The sequence below is a fragment of the Panicum virgatum genome, chromosome 2K, assembly GCF_016808335.1.
Source record: "Panicum virgatum strain AP13 chromosome 2K, P.virgatum_v5, whole genome shotgun sequence".
Classification (NCBI taxonomy): domain Eukaryota; kingdom Viridiplantae; phylum Streptophyta; class Magnoliopsida; order Poales; family Poaceae; genus Panicum; species Panicum virgatum.
Genome location: NC_053137.1, coordinates 41,570,811 through 41,584,005, shown reverse-complemented (window position 1 = coordinate 41,584,005; position 13,195 = coordinate 41,570,811). Strand labels below are relative to the sequence as shown.

The 13,195-nt window shown below is 51.1% G+C and overlaps 1 protein-coding gene across 1 annotated transcript; it reads left to right on the top strand.

Annotated features, from left to right (window-relative positions):
• Positions 1 to 1,651: 1,651 nt before the first annotated feature.
• On the top strand, positions 1,652 to 4,253 carry LOC120677531 (uncharacterized protein At4g33100-like). The gene is made up of 2 exons (XM_039958688.1): positions 1,652 to 1,925; positions 3,815 to 4,253. Exons 1-2 carry the CDS (start codon positions 1,731 to 1,733, stop codon positions 3,923 to 3,925), a joined length of 306 nt encoding a protein of 101 aa, XP_039814622.1. The 5' UTR covers positions 1,652 to 1,730; the 3' UTR covers positions 3,926 to 4,253.
• The last annotated feature ends 8,942 nt before the right edge of the window (positions 4,254 to 13,195 follow it).

Below are 13,195 nucleotides of genomic sequence, written 5' to 3'. Positions count from 1 at the left end.
GGCGAGCGGCAACCAGCATTGGCGCAGCGCCGCATCGAGCAGGCAGAGGCAGCAGGTGGCGCGAGCATTCAAGCAAGGGCAACCGAGCACTTAGCTTAAGGTTAGCTTAAGGGCAATAGTGCAGTATCAGGGTGAGGAAAATATTTCTGAAACTCGATTGCTTGTATACCTGTAGTAACTCAATTATATGCTATTAATGTGTACTTTGAGTTGTCAAAAGAAAAAAAACAGACAGTTTGAAATTTTGAATACCCACTTACCAAATCCTGGGCCCTCCCCTGGCGGGGGGGGGGGGGGGGGGGGTGGTTGGGATCCCCCACCTGATGTTGTTCAATACGATTGAGGGAAAGTACTCTATTGTTGCTATCGATGTTAATCCGATAGCAAGAGAAATCCACTTACGTGGAAATCGATAGCTATAACGACATAGCTTTTCTGATACCAAGGCAAGTTTAATGGTGCATATAGGTAGATCTAATCATCGGTTATGGTCTCACGATCGGTAAACCCAACCCATTAGAAAATGTCCCGACCCCATTCGACCAGAGAACTGTAGGTTTGGGCTAAGATTATCGACTCGTTGCGTTCACGGATGGGCCTCAATTTTCATCATGAAACCTAAAAAAATCCAACATAATCTTAAAAATGCTATAGGCCTGATCTAAGTCGAGCTAGTTGAGAAGACATTGGGTACTTTTAGCCCTCATGTGAATATGATCCTTTAAATGATCAGATCTACACGTAAGCAAGGTTCACCAAACCGGTACCGGTCAAACCGGTCCGGCCCGGTTCCGGTTTGGTCCGGTACCCAACCGGCCAAAATTCAAAATTCAAATTTAAATTCAAAAAATGAAAAATTCTCAAAAAAATCCTAAAAATACTTCAAGGTGCAATGAATCTAATAGTGTCAAATTTTCTCAAAAATTCGTTCATTTAGTATAGTTTGCGGGGATTTAAAGTTAAATCAAAAAAGAAAAAAGAAAAAAATGGGCCGGCCTATTAAAGCCCACCGGTCAAACCGGTCAAACCGGCCGGTAAACCGGTCAAACCGGTCGGTAAACCGGTAAAACCGGCCGGTAAACCAGTTGCACGGGAGCTATTGAATTTGAATTTGAATTCAAACCAGTCAAACCGACCGGTAAACCGGTAAAACCGGCCGGTAAACCGGTCGGAACCGGTTGCACGGGATTTTTTGAATTTATTTGAATTTGGATTTGAATTCAACCGGTTTCCACCGGTTACCGGTCAAACCGGTCCGGTAAACCGCTACCGGAGGGCGGCGGTTTGACCGGACCGGTCGGTTCGGTTAACCCTGCACGTAAGTAGTCCTACAAACTGTCTCATACAATTTGACATAAGGTTCTCTATAAGCTAAATTTGAGGACAACCTTCCATCTTTTTATACCTATATTTATTAGTGTACCTAGATCACTTGCTATGCAAATACATAACATTTTTTTACTGTGCAGATGAGATAACTTAAAAGAAAACTGATTATAGTAATCATCTATTAAATTATCAAAAAATTATATGATAATGAATGAGATGGTCATTAGACATTGAAATAGGTTTGAGCAGAAGCATTTTCCAGTGCAATTCCGCTTTCATCTCTTTGATACGTAAGTGCAGAAATACGTCTCGGCCGAAGGCTCACGCCAAACATTTGACTTCCGCTTACAGGCTCAAAACTGAAAGGCAGGTTCGTGCAAAGCGGCGGAGCAGCAGAGGGCATGGTGTTCGGGCGGAGCAAGTCGTCCTCGTCGACAACGCCGTCCGCCCCCTCAAAGGCCGCAGCAGCGTGCTCGGAGCTGCGGGCGGCGTACCACGAGTGCTTCAATCGGTGGTACGCCGACAAGTTCGCCAAGGGGCAGTGGCAGAGGGACGACTGTGCCGACCACTGGCACAAGTACCGCTCCTGCCTTGAGGTAATCCCAGCCCTTGCCACGCCACTCCTGCCTCTGCTTCCACCCCCCTTGCTCTCTGAAGTTCCACTGCAGGATGACAGATTGATCTTATTGCTTTGCCCGGTAAAGATCACAGTTTTGCTCCCCTTGTTTCATGGCACGGAAGCTATTCTTGGATGCGATTGTGCTCCAATGGGGGGACGCGACTGGATTGTGCTGGGCTTCTTTGTTGAAGGGATTGCGTAATCCACACTGTTGTTGCAGTTTAGACTCAGATTCTTCCTTGAGGCTTTGGATTTTGTGGTGAGATCTAGATCAGTGTTTGTGTAGATAGATCTCGCTGGCCTTGTAGTTTCTGAATCGTGCTTCTGTTATTTCCCCAAATTAGATGGTTATATCACAGTAAGCGATATACTCAATTTATATTTCAATTATAGGTAGAGGTAGCCACCAACCAATTGTTGGAATCAAATGTTCAGCAGTGAAATTGATGGACCAATTGCTTGTGGCATAGAAAACCAACCCATGTGTCTCTTATTTGTCTACTCCACTCCAACTGAACTTTGTAATTTACTAGCAAATATGCCCGGGCGTTGCTACGGGAACTCATATAAATATATTGATTAACATATAAGTATATATATATTATACACCATATGTATTTTAGAATAATGTAATACGTGTCAGTTGAGGACTTTGGTCTTTTCCCATTTTACTTGCCAAACACTAATGCTAAACTGTTTCGGACCCTTGACTCAACATACGGTGACCCGGATTCGGATGAGGATTCTGATTGAAAGACCAAGGAATCATTGCTTGCTTTAGTAAGAAGTAGAGATAGAGATAGAGAAGTGATTATCATTGATTAATGATTAGCCTAACAATATATACGTTTTGTGATGGAGGTTTTCCCTTACTACAAGAGTAGTACTATTATTTCATTTTGAAAGTTCTTTCCTGTGATAATCAATGTTTTTAAATCGCCTAATCGTCTGATCGAACAATATATACATATAAATGGGTGATTAGTCGTCGACTAGGGTCGATTAGTCGGGTCTGATCGACCCTAGTCGTCCACTAGTCGTCCAGGACATTTAGGATATATATATGTATATATATATAGGAGTTAAGTCCTGAAGTACTAGTATATATTCTCATATATATTTCAGGCCAAGAAAGTGTCTAGTTTTCTATGTCTAGTACTGAATATAGAGCAAATGGTGACTGCCTGGCTGGGAGCCTCTCCAGTCTTGCCTCTTAAGTTCTAACCCTAGTGGGCTTTGGGCCTCTCATTTTCTCACCAGCCCACAAGCAATCCAGCCCAGTTACACAAACCTGATCGAGAACACCCCTAGTCGGACGATTAATCGCCTCTAATCGCCGATTAGTCGGTCGATCAGGCTTCCTGATCGAGTCGTGGACCCTAATCGAGCACGCTGGACCGATAAGGTCGATTAATCGCGATTAATCGCGATTAGTCGCTCGATTTGAAAACATTGGTGATAATGCTTTTCTTATTAAGGATAATTTAGTTTAATTGTAACAGAAATAATTACAAATGTAATTTGAAGACTATGCCAAGTTAAACCACATCTCATATTATGAATCAGTCCTGTTATGAATGGAGTATTTAACTGCCCATACTGAATATCGATATCCTGCATCTTTTGGAGTAGTTACTGGAAAAGCTGTTTTTCAGGGATTGAATTTCAAATCTCTATCAGCATGACGGGAGTAATTATTAATGAAGGGTGTTTGTATAATGAATCATGTTCAACACGTGCCATGCTTTCTTCAGATTTTACATTAACACTTGCTCTCATCACATTGACCTTTGAGTCTTTGTTCTATTCCTTTATTCCCTATTTTTGCTCACAATGGCTGAATGTTTCACATTTTATTGTCTGAAGGAACATTTGGAAGATAAGCATCTGAGGCAAATCCTACTGGACGCAGAAACTTCTACGTTTTATGCCAGGCCTGAGACTGATCCTCCCTCAGGACAGGGAGATACAAAGTGAAAGTATCGCCAACCATATCATTTTTTATTTCACCCAATCAGAATATAGAGAGCCTTGGTAGATGAAATAGAAACTCCCTAGTATCTGGACACTTGTGAGGTCCTGGGTCATTTAACACTTGAGAAGTCGAGATGGAATTTGCAGACAAAAAAATTCCAGGGTCAGAATGGTGTACCTTGCTTACTAGCTGGAAACACCGGAAGAATTAAGAATAGAATCTGCTGTGTTGAAGAATGGTGTGTTTCATTGATGACTTTGTTTTCATAGAAGTTGTTGTGTCATGGGATTTCAGAGATAGTATTGTTTTCAAGACTTCTCTTTCCAATGATGTTAAGGGTTCATGGGCCGTGACAGTGACATGGGCCGTGACAGTGACATGGTCACTCACCCTACGTTGAGTGCTGCCGGTGTTCCGAAATCACTGTCTAGTAAACTTGTATGCGCGTCATAGGATTGGATGGAATACAAAGATGAGACACAATATACTGGTTTGGGCGGAATGTTCCTACATCTAGTTCGAGCTCTCGTGCTCTTGCACTCAAGTTTGCAAGAGCACTCAAGTTTGCAGTACAGGTTACAAACGGGAGAGAGAGGGGGGGGGGGGGTCTCAAGCCTTTGGGTTGCAAGTGAGTGTGTGTGTGTGTGTCAACTCGGATGGGTCCCCTCCACGGGTAGGCCTCCTCCTCACGGGTTCAAGAGAGGAATGTTTAGAGAGAGATGTGGGGGTCGGGCGATTCCCGACCCTTGCATAGCTCTCATCTACTTCCTACGGTCAACGGTGGGTCCTGCTGACCTATCTTGACTAAGGCGGTAGGATGTCCGCATCTCATACTGGCACTGTACTAGTCGTGGCGGCATGGGAGGCGCGGGATTCTTGCTTTGGCTCACGTCACCAACTGTAGGGCGTGGTTGTCCGTCACATCCTGGCGCGGCGCACGCCACCATGTCCACTGTTGATGGCGTTAGGAGTGGCCCAGCCACGTCTCCACTCGGAAGGCGCGGGTCGACTTGGTGCCCACTCCGGTCCGTACGGGGGCGTGGGGCGGCCACGTCCCTGATTTCCCGGGGCCACGTCCGTTGATTTCCGGAGGCTTGTTGTCGTGGGCCGAGTGGGTCCCCTTCAGGGGAGGGCAGTGTTCTTCTAGTGAAGGTCGGGCGAGATGGAACTCTTTCGCAGAGGTCGGGTGAGGCGGACCCGAGGTCGGGGGTCGGCGAGGCGGAACTCCTTCGTGGAGGCCGGGAGTCGGGCGAGGCGGAGCCCTTAGGAGAGATGCTCTTAGGACTCTCTGAAAAGAGGAGCCGACTTTAAGCCAAAGAGGACTCATATGATAGCGTACCTACACAATCATCTCCCACCAAAACGAGCAAAGCTATCAGTTTATTGTGAAATAGGTTACAACAAAATCTGGTGACTGTTGAATTCATGATGGCTTGATTGCTACTTCTTTATTCAAATGAATGTCCTCATATTCTCAGTCTCTTGATAGCAAATATGTTTTCTGCACCTTAACAACATTGAAAACTTAAAATAACCTTCAATTTAGCTTGTTTTTCAAATAGCATTGACCACACTGCATGTCATGAATTGCACAAAAAGGATACTGGCTGCTTTGAGATCAAGTTTATTTCAATTAAAAGATTGATAACAATCCCAGCACCAGTATTGATAATACATTGTAGAATTATATTGTTTCTACTTTCTATGCATCTATCTAATGCTATCTTCGTGATATGGCAGTCTTGAGTATAACACCATGATATAATGTACTGATAATAGCTTTAGTCATATAAGGCTTTGACAAAGCTAGCATTGATGTCAACTGTAATATTTGTTAGAAGTTCTAACTACTCGTTTGCCCTTTAGCTTTGCCCCTATTGCCGAAGTGACTTGGTCACCTTGCTAGATGAAAGTACTTGTATCACTATATCCGTAGATCATGTAGCACATCAGCAGAGAGCTGACATTTGCAAAGTTTTTCATGTCAGACAGGAATGGTGTATCCTACACTCAAGTCACACATGTTCCTTTGTGTACGATAGACATTCAGCAGCTCTTATTAAATTGTGAGAACAGAATCAGCCATCTAGCTGTACCCCATGTTCCCCAACGCTGTGTTTATATGTGTAACACCCAGGTGTTAATCCTCGGTAATTAAGTTAACTATGGTCATTAGTTCAACTCACACGACAAATCACTAAACCCAAAATTTTTCATGTCAATTTGTGCCGGACCTTTCTGACCGGTCGGAGCTACCGGTCTGACCGGTTGAACTGGCTTCAACTAGTTGGGCCCACAATATTTAAATCACTCACTCTCTCTTCCTCATCAGTTCACCCACCTCCCTCAGCTCCCTCACGCTCCCACCCCGAGCTCTCCCTCTCTCCAAGCCCAAATCCACCAATCCACCCTTTCCACTTGATTCCAAGTGCAAGGAAGGATCAAATCGGCGTGGTGGATCACCCTTCCCACGATTTCCTCCCTGGGGTGGCCGGGATTCAAGTTCTTGTGCACAAAGGAGCTCACTCAAGGTATGACGCTTGTGTTGGCCGATCTCTTTTCCTATGAGGTTTTAGGAGATTTCCTCTGGTAAAAAAATGTCCAAATGTATCCCTGAACTAGTACTTAGAAGGGTTTCAAAATTTGTGGGCGATTTTTGCCGCGCCAAGGATTCTAGGTTTTGATCTGGGCAGGACCGGTCTGACCGGTCGGAGGGACTGGTCTGACCGGTAGGGGTCCGGGCAGTCCGGCCATTGGTTCGGATACTCCAGGTTTGTGGTGGTTTAGACATTCCGGGTTTAGGTCCGGATTCTCTGGACTTGGGAGTCTGGATACTCCGAGAATACGTCTGGATACTCCGAATTTTTTTGTCTCGAGTCGCACACAGGCCAGACCGGTCTGACCGGTTTGGTATACCGGTCTGACCGATGCTAGCAAGGCTGAGAGGGTTCAATTAGGGTTAGTTGGCACAATTGGTTATAAATTAATTTGGTTGTTGATTACTTGTAATTTTTGCAAGTCATACATGCATTCTTTCATATCATATGCATATGCACACATGTAGTAGCCGCGGCGGAGGAGGTTGTGTACGAGGTGGTTGCGGAGCCACAGGAGCCGCAGGGACAAGCCCTGCAGCAGGAGGATCGTAGGGGAGTCGGCCCAAGGCCCATCTCACCCTATCACTGAGCCGCAGACTCAAGGCAAGCCCCGGTGCACATCCTACTATTTTAAATTATGACACATATATATGTCTCTAATAATTGTGCATTAGGTTTAGGAATTGTTTGAAACCTTAGTTGCATGATCCCTAGGTTTTCCTGGGCCTTATACTAGTATGAATAGGTCATTAGCACTGCTATGCTTAATAGGGCTCGATAGAAGTCGAGTGATAATTCTGTCACTCGCAAGATATAGGATGTCTTTATATTACAGTATATGAATTATTATATTCAATATGGAAGGTATGGGATGGGAGACCGGATGGGGGAAGGTGTGGCCCCATCTGTGTTGATTAAGGATCATTCCGTCGTCGGCTGTGCTGATCGGGGATTGAACTGTACTAACCGCATGCCGGGAGTAGGAGGTAGTCGAAACCGGTAAGCCGAGTACTGCTTTGCTTCGAAAGTATAGGAACCCGCACCCAACTCCTGGGGTAGTCGAGTAGTCGCGGAGAAATGGGGATGCATATGTTTACTTTTGGTGGTCTCACGTTGAGCTCGGCTGACCATATGTCGTTGGGCTGGTTCCTATAGTTCGAGGCGGGGAGGGGAAAGGTTGGTGCGTGGGGTTCGACGGGGCTTTTGCGTGCCATGTTGGTTAGGTCCACCTTGCAAGGTTAAATCGAATCGATTCGCCGTGTCTCGCGGTTATGAGGGCCTTGATCTCATGGTCACATCGTAGAAAGGAATTGGAATAAGAATGAGATGAGATGCAATGAGGGCTGATATTATTTAATGAATGTTTGCTCACCTTGATTGTTTTAGCCTTGCAAATCATAGATGGTTAATCAATTTATTGATATAATTGGGAGCTAAAACTTGGAAAAATAAAGACTTACTTCTAGTGGTTGTTCTGCAAAATTAACCACCAGCCAAAAGCCTCGCATGTCTAGGTATGTGGACTAAGTTATACTTACTGGTCGGGTAAGTCTTGCTGAGTATTAGTTGCTCAGGGTTTGTTGCCACCAATTTTTATTACAGGACACCCGGACGTTGATTTATGCCCCTCCTGCGTCAAATTCATCCGCAGAGATGCGGAGGGGTGGGAAATGGTGCATAGAGACCCTTAGATTAGGGATTTGGCGGGTTGCTGTCGGGTACCACGATTAGGGACACCCTAATCGGGGTACTAAGATCGCTTTAAAATGCAAACACATGATTAAGGCAACTTACGGCCCATTCGCACCCCTCTTGGGCCCATGGGACGATCTCCGCCTCGTTCGAGGGCTCCCGTCGAGACCCCTCGACTGCGCCCCGCATCTCCGCTCGCTCGAGGGTAGCGAACCTACCCTCGAGCATGCGACTCACCTCCGCCTCGCTCGAGGCCACCCCTCGGCATAAAGGACAAACGGCTCAACCGCTTGCCGTACGGGGGAATTAAAAGCCGACCACTCCTCCACGGCGCCCAGGACAGACGGTGTCAGACCGCCATTCTTCATGATGGCTGCGACCGGAGTCCTATCCGCCGGCTTCGGACACTGCTCCGTCATCCCGGACGCTGTGGCGGCACTGTGGAACCTGCGACGCGGGACAAGACGCGCTCAGCACAGTCCTTGTTACTATTCTGCCAACTCCGGTTGACCGGACTCCACCTCATCATACGTATGGCCCCGGGCCCACCTCCTGCTTGGGAGGGGGTCCGGTGTCGCCACGGGCCCCTCGAAGAGGGATGCCCATCCCCCGCGGCCGGAGCCCCAGACCCCCCTCGAGGGGTCCGGGAGCTCCACGTGCCTCCCGGACCTCCTAATGTACACGCCAGTACTCCGACCAGGGGGTCCGGGACCACCACGTGCCCCGCCACCGCTGGTGCACGCAAGACTTTGACCTGCGGGGCCCGCAGAATGCCACTGCTGGAGTACGCCGGACCCTGACCTACAGGGCCCACGAAACGCCGTCACACCACTTGCAGGGGCTGGCAGAACGCCGGCGCGATCTCCGCAAGACCAAGGACGATATCCAGGACGACTGCCGCACCCGACGCCATACCCCACAGTGTACTTCCTACAGTATTTGGCCACTGTACCCCATGATTCGGGGGAAAACGACGACTTCCATGCCCCCACTCATGTGCGCCGCCCCTCCTTGTGACTATAAAAGGAGGAGGCGGGCTTCCTTTAGACTGGCTCGTTCTCTCGCTCTGAGGACGCTCAGATGCTTCTGGGCCTCAGCTACTGCGGTCACCTACATTCACGATCATCGCCATACCCGACTCCTCTTCTAGCAGAGACCTGGGAGCTTCCCTACCTCTCTCGCCTCGCTTGTACCTCCGACTACAAGCACATCGGGTGCAAGATAATACAGTGCCCTCGCACACCCCCTTTGCTGGACGTACGGCCCCGTGGCCGGAACCAGGATAAACCGTGCGTTACTGTGTTGTCTCTTGCATCATCATCTGGGACGAGGAAACACGCGGCATTTACTAGTTGGGTTCCGGGCCCTCGGGTCGGGACACCGACAGTTGGCGCGCCAGGTAGGGGTACGCTGCGTGACATTTTTCTCTCTTGTTCCCATTTGATTTCCAGGGATGGCGGGCAGATCCAACCCATACCCTATGGGTGTTTCGGATCCGCTCCCAGCGGGACACATGATCCGGTTCGGGAGTCTCGAGTTTAGAGCAACTGGCAACGGTTACCTCATGCAGCTCCTCTCGCCCGGACACAACCCCGTCACCCCGACTTCACCAGCCCGGCGCAACAAGCGCTCGGGTCAGCGTTCGCGACAAGCACGCGCGGAGCGGCGTCGTACGGCACGCCACGGCTCTCCCACGTAGGTTGAGGCTGGCATGTCGCAACTCAGCATCACGGCCGACGGGGCCACCGCTTCGTCATCACGTGCCTCGGCGTCATCTGCGCCGGCACCGTCACCTGCTGCAGCACCAGTGTCTCCCAGGGTGGGCTCGACCTCATCGTCGCCCTTCCCCTTCGGGATGCGCAACGCTGCCACCTACGCCTCTTCAATCAGCACTAACTTCACCGAGTATGAGGATCTGCCGGGTCATCATCTTCTGTCGATCCGCAACCTCATCGCATCGTCTCCCGATGAATCCTACCCCGAGACGGCGAGCTCAATCGCCGACGACATCAACTTCTTCATGAACAACTTCACGGCCGAGGAGGCCGAGGACTACTCCGGGGTCTGCGACCCCGACGCTCTCTGCTCGTTCCAGCTGGCGACGGCTTACAGCCTCACCTGCTTCGAAGACTCTAGCGAGGGGGATTACGATCCTGCCCGGGAGCGCTTCATGGTCCAGCTCGCGGACGGGCAAGACGACAACGCTCCGGGTGATGATGGGAACGGCGGGGCAGACGCGCAGGTGATCAAACCGGTGGTGCCGCCTGCAGCCCCCTCTTCTTCGTTAGGCTCGGCGGCGCGGCAAGCACAGCTGGCACAGCTCAAGGAGCTTCCAGCCAAGCTCGACGAACAGCGTCGGCAGACCCAGGAGCTGCGCACCGCACTCGAGCAGCAGTGTACCGCGCGTGGTGCACATGCCCAGGGGCGGGACGTGTTGCCCGGGAGTGCATCCTGGCCGACGACAACGTCGACAAACCTCCGAAACTGAAGACGGCCGGCGAAAAACTCATCGCTGCGGCCTATCTACTCCAAGCTATCCCCGAGCCATGGACGCCTTCGGGCCGCAACCTACGCCGTGAGGCACAGGAGCTCATCGTGCAAGCTGCCGTGCAGCAGGCCGAGAGTTCTGCGTCTCGTGTGCGCTCGAAAGCCCCGGAGCAGCCTGGTGGGATTGCGCACCAGGACCGTGAGGTTTCTGTGCACACACCACCAGCAGGGAAGGGAAAGGCAGCCGTAGCGCCCGGTGCGAAGGCACCCTCGGTGCACGAGCGCATCGGCAGAGTTCCCGTAAGGGAGTGAATCCGTGACATGCGCGGGCATGCCGGCGACGGCGACGCCCGCTGCATCATCGACGGCAGGAGGTACACCCCTCGACGGGGTGGACGCTTCGACCCCGAGCACAATAGGGGTGAGTCACCGGAGCCTCCGGGCACCTGGGTGTTCAGCCGGGAGATCCGAACTGCATCTTTTCCCCCGCGCTTTCGACAACCCAACACCCTCATCAAGTACTCGGGCGAGACTGATCCTGCAGTCTGGCTCAACGACTACCGCCTAGCGTTCTAGCTAGGCGGCGCGACGGAGGACGCGGTCATCATCCGCAACCTTCCTCTTCACCTTGCTGACGCCACACGAATGTGGCTCGAGCATCTGCCTGCGAATCAGATCCACAACTGGGCCGACTTGGTCCAGATATTCGTGGGCAATTTCCAGGGCACGTACGTACGCCCTGGGAACTCCTGGGACCTCAAAGGGTGTCGCCAGAAGCCCCGCGAGTCCCTGCGTGACTACGTGCAATGCTTCTCCAAGCAATGCACCGAGCTCCACAGCGTCACCCACGTCGAGGTCACCAACGCTTTCCTCGAGGGTACGACGTGCAGGAACCTAGTGCACGAGCTTGTGAGAAGCCGACCCGTCAACACCAATGAGCTGTTCGACACCGCAACCAACTACGCCGCCGGCGAGGAGACTGTTGGTGCCATCTTCGACAACAAGTCGAGCAAGCGCAAGGACGATGCGCCCTTGGAGGGCAGCAACGTCAAGCCCAACGCCCCCGCCAAGAAACAGAAGCGGGGGAGGAAGGGAATGAAGCCGGTCCCACCGAACCAACGCGGGTCGGGGCGGGCAGAGGACTCCGAGGAGGCCTTCGCTGCCGCCCTGGACCGCCATGGACCTCGAGGCCCCCCTCGAGGCGGTGGTGGCCAGTTCGACGACATGCTTAAGAAGCCGTGCCCTTACCACATGGGTCCGGTCAATCATACTCTCGAGCAGTGCGAAATGCTCAAGAAATACTACAACCGCGTCGCGCGTTGCGACGAAGACAAGAAGAAGGATGCTGGCGACAAAGGTGGAGATGACGAGTTCCCCCCAGTGGAGAACGCCTACTTCATCTTTGGAGGAGCAACGACGAACATGACTTCTCGGCAACGCAAGCGTGAGCGCCGGGAAGTCTTCTCCGTCACCAGGGCCATGCCATCCTACCTCGATTGGTCGAAGGATACCATCTCCTTTGGCCACGAGGACCACCCCGACTACGTCCCGTATCCCGGACGGTATCCGCTCGTTGTCGATCCCATCATGGGCAACACCCGCTTCTCCAAGGAGCTCATGGACGGAGGCAGCAGCCTCAACATCATGTACGCCCACACCTTGGAGCTCATGGGGATCGGACTGGACAAGCTTCACCCCAGCAAGTCGCCATTCCATGGCGTTGCGCCGGGGAAGCGCGTCCAACCCCTCGGCCAGATCGATCTGCCTGTATGCTTCGGTACGGCAGCCAACTTCCGCAAGGAGGTACTCACTTTTGAGGTGGTGGGGTTTCAAGGATCCTATCATGCCATCCTTGGACGTCCTTGCTACGCCAAGTTCGTGGCCATCCCCAACTACACCTACCTCAAGCTGAAGATGCCGGGTCCAAAGGGCGTCATCACCATCGGCTCTTCGTTCGAGCACGCCTACGAGTGCAACGTTGAGTGCGTTGAGCGCGCGGAGGCTCAAGCGGAGGACGAGGCCCTCGCAGCCACCCTCGACAAAATGGAAGCGAGGCCTTGGACTCCACACACCGACACGCTAGGAGTTTTGAATCCGCCGAGGGTATCAAGAAGGTGCCTCTTGACCCGAGCCACCTCGATGACAAGGCGTTGTAGATCAGCGCCACCCTCGACGGCAAATAGGAAGTGGTGCTCGTCGATTTTCTCCGCGCCAACGCTGACATCTTCGCGTGGAGCTACTCGGATATGCCTGGCATACCGAGGGAGGTCACCCAGCACTCCCTTGATGTCCGACCCAACTCCAAGCCGGTGAAGCAGCGCCTGCGACGCTTCGACGAGCTCAAGCGCCGGGCGATCGGCGAGGAGTTGCAGAAACTTCTGGCGGCCGGATTCATCAAGGAGGTATTCCATCCCGAATGGCTAGCTAATCCCGTATTAGTGAAGAAAAAGAATGGAAACTGGAGGATGTGCATAGATTATACTAGTTTAAATAAGA

Excerpts from the sequence above, each read along its gene's own strand:
- LOC120677531 (XM_039958688.1), top strand. The coding sequence starts at position 1,731 with ATGGTGTTCGGGCGGAGCAAGTCGTCCTCGTCGACAACGCCGTCCGCC. Across the intron at positions 1,926-3,814 it reads AGTACCGCTCCTGCCTTGAG|GAACATTTGGAAGATAAGCA; the intron begins GTAATCCCAGCC and ends TATTGTCTGAAG.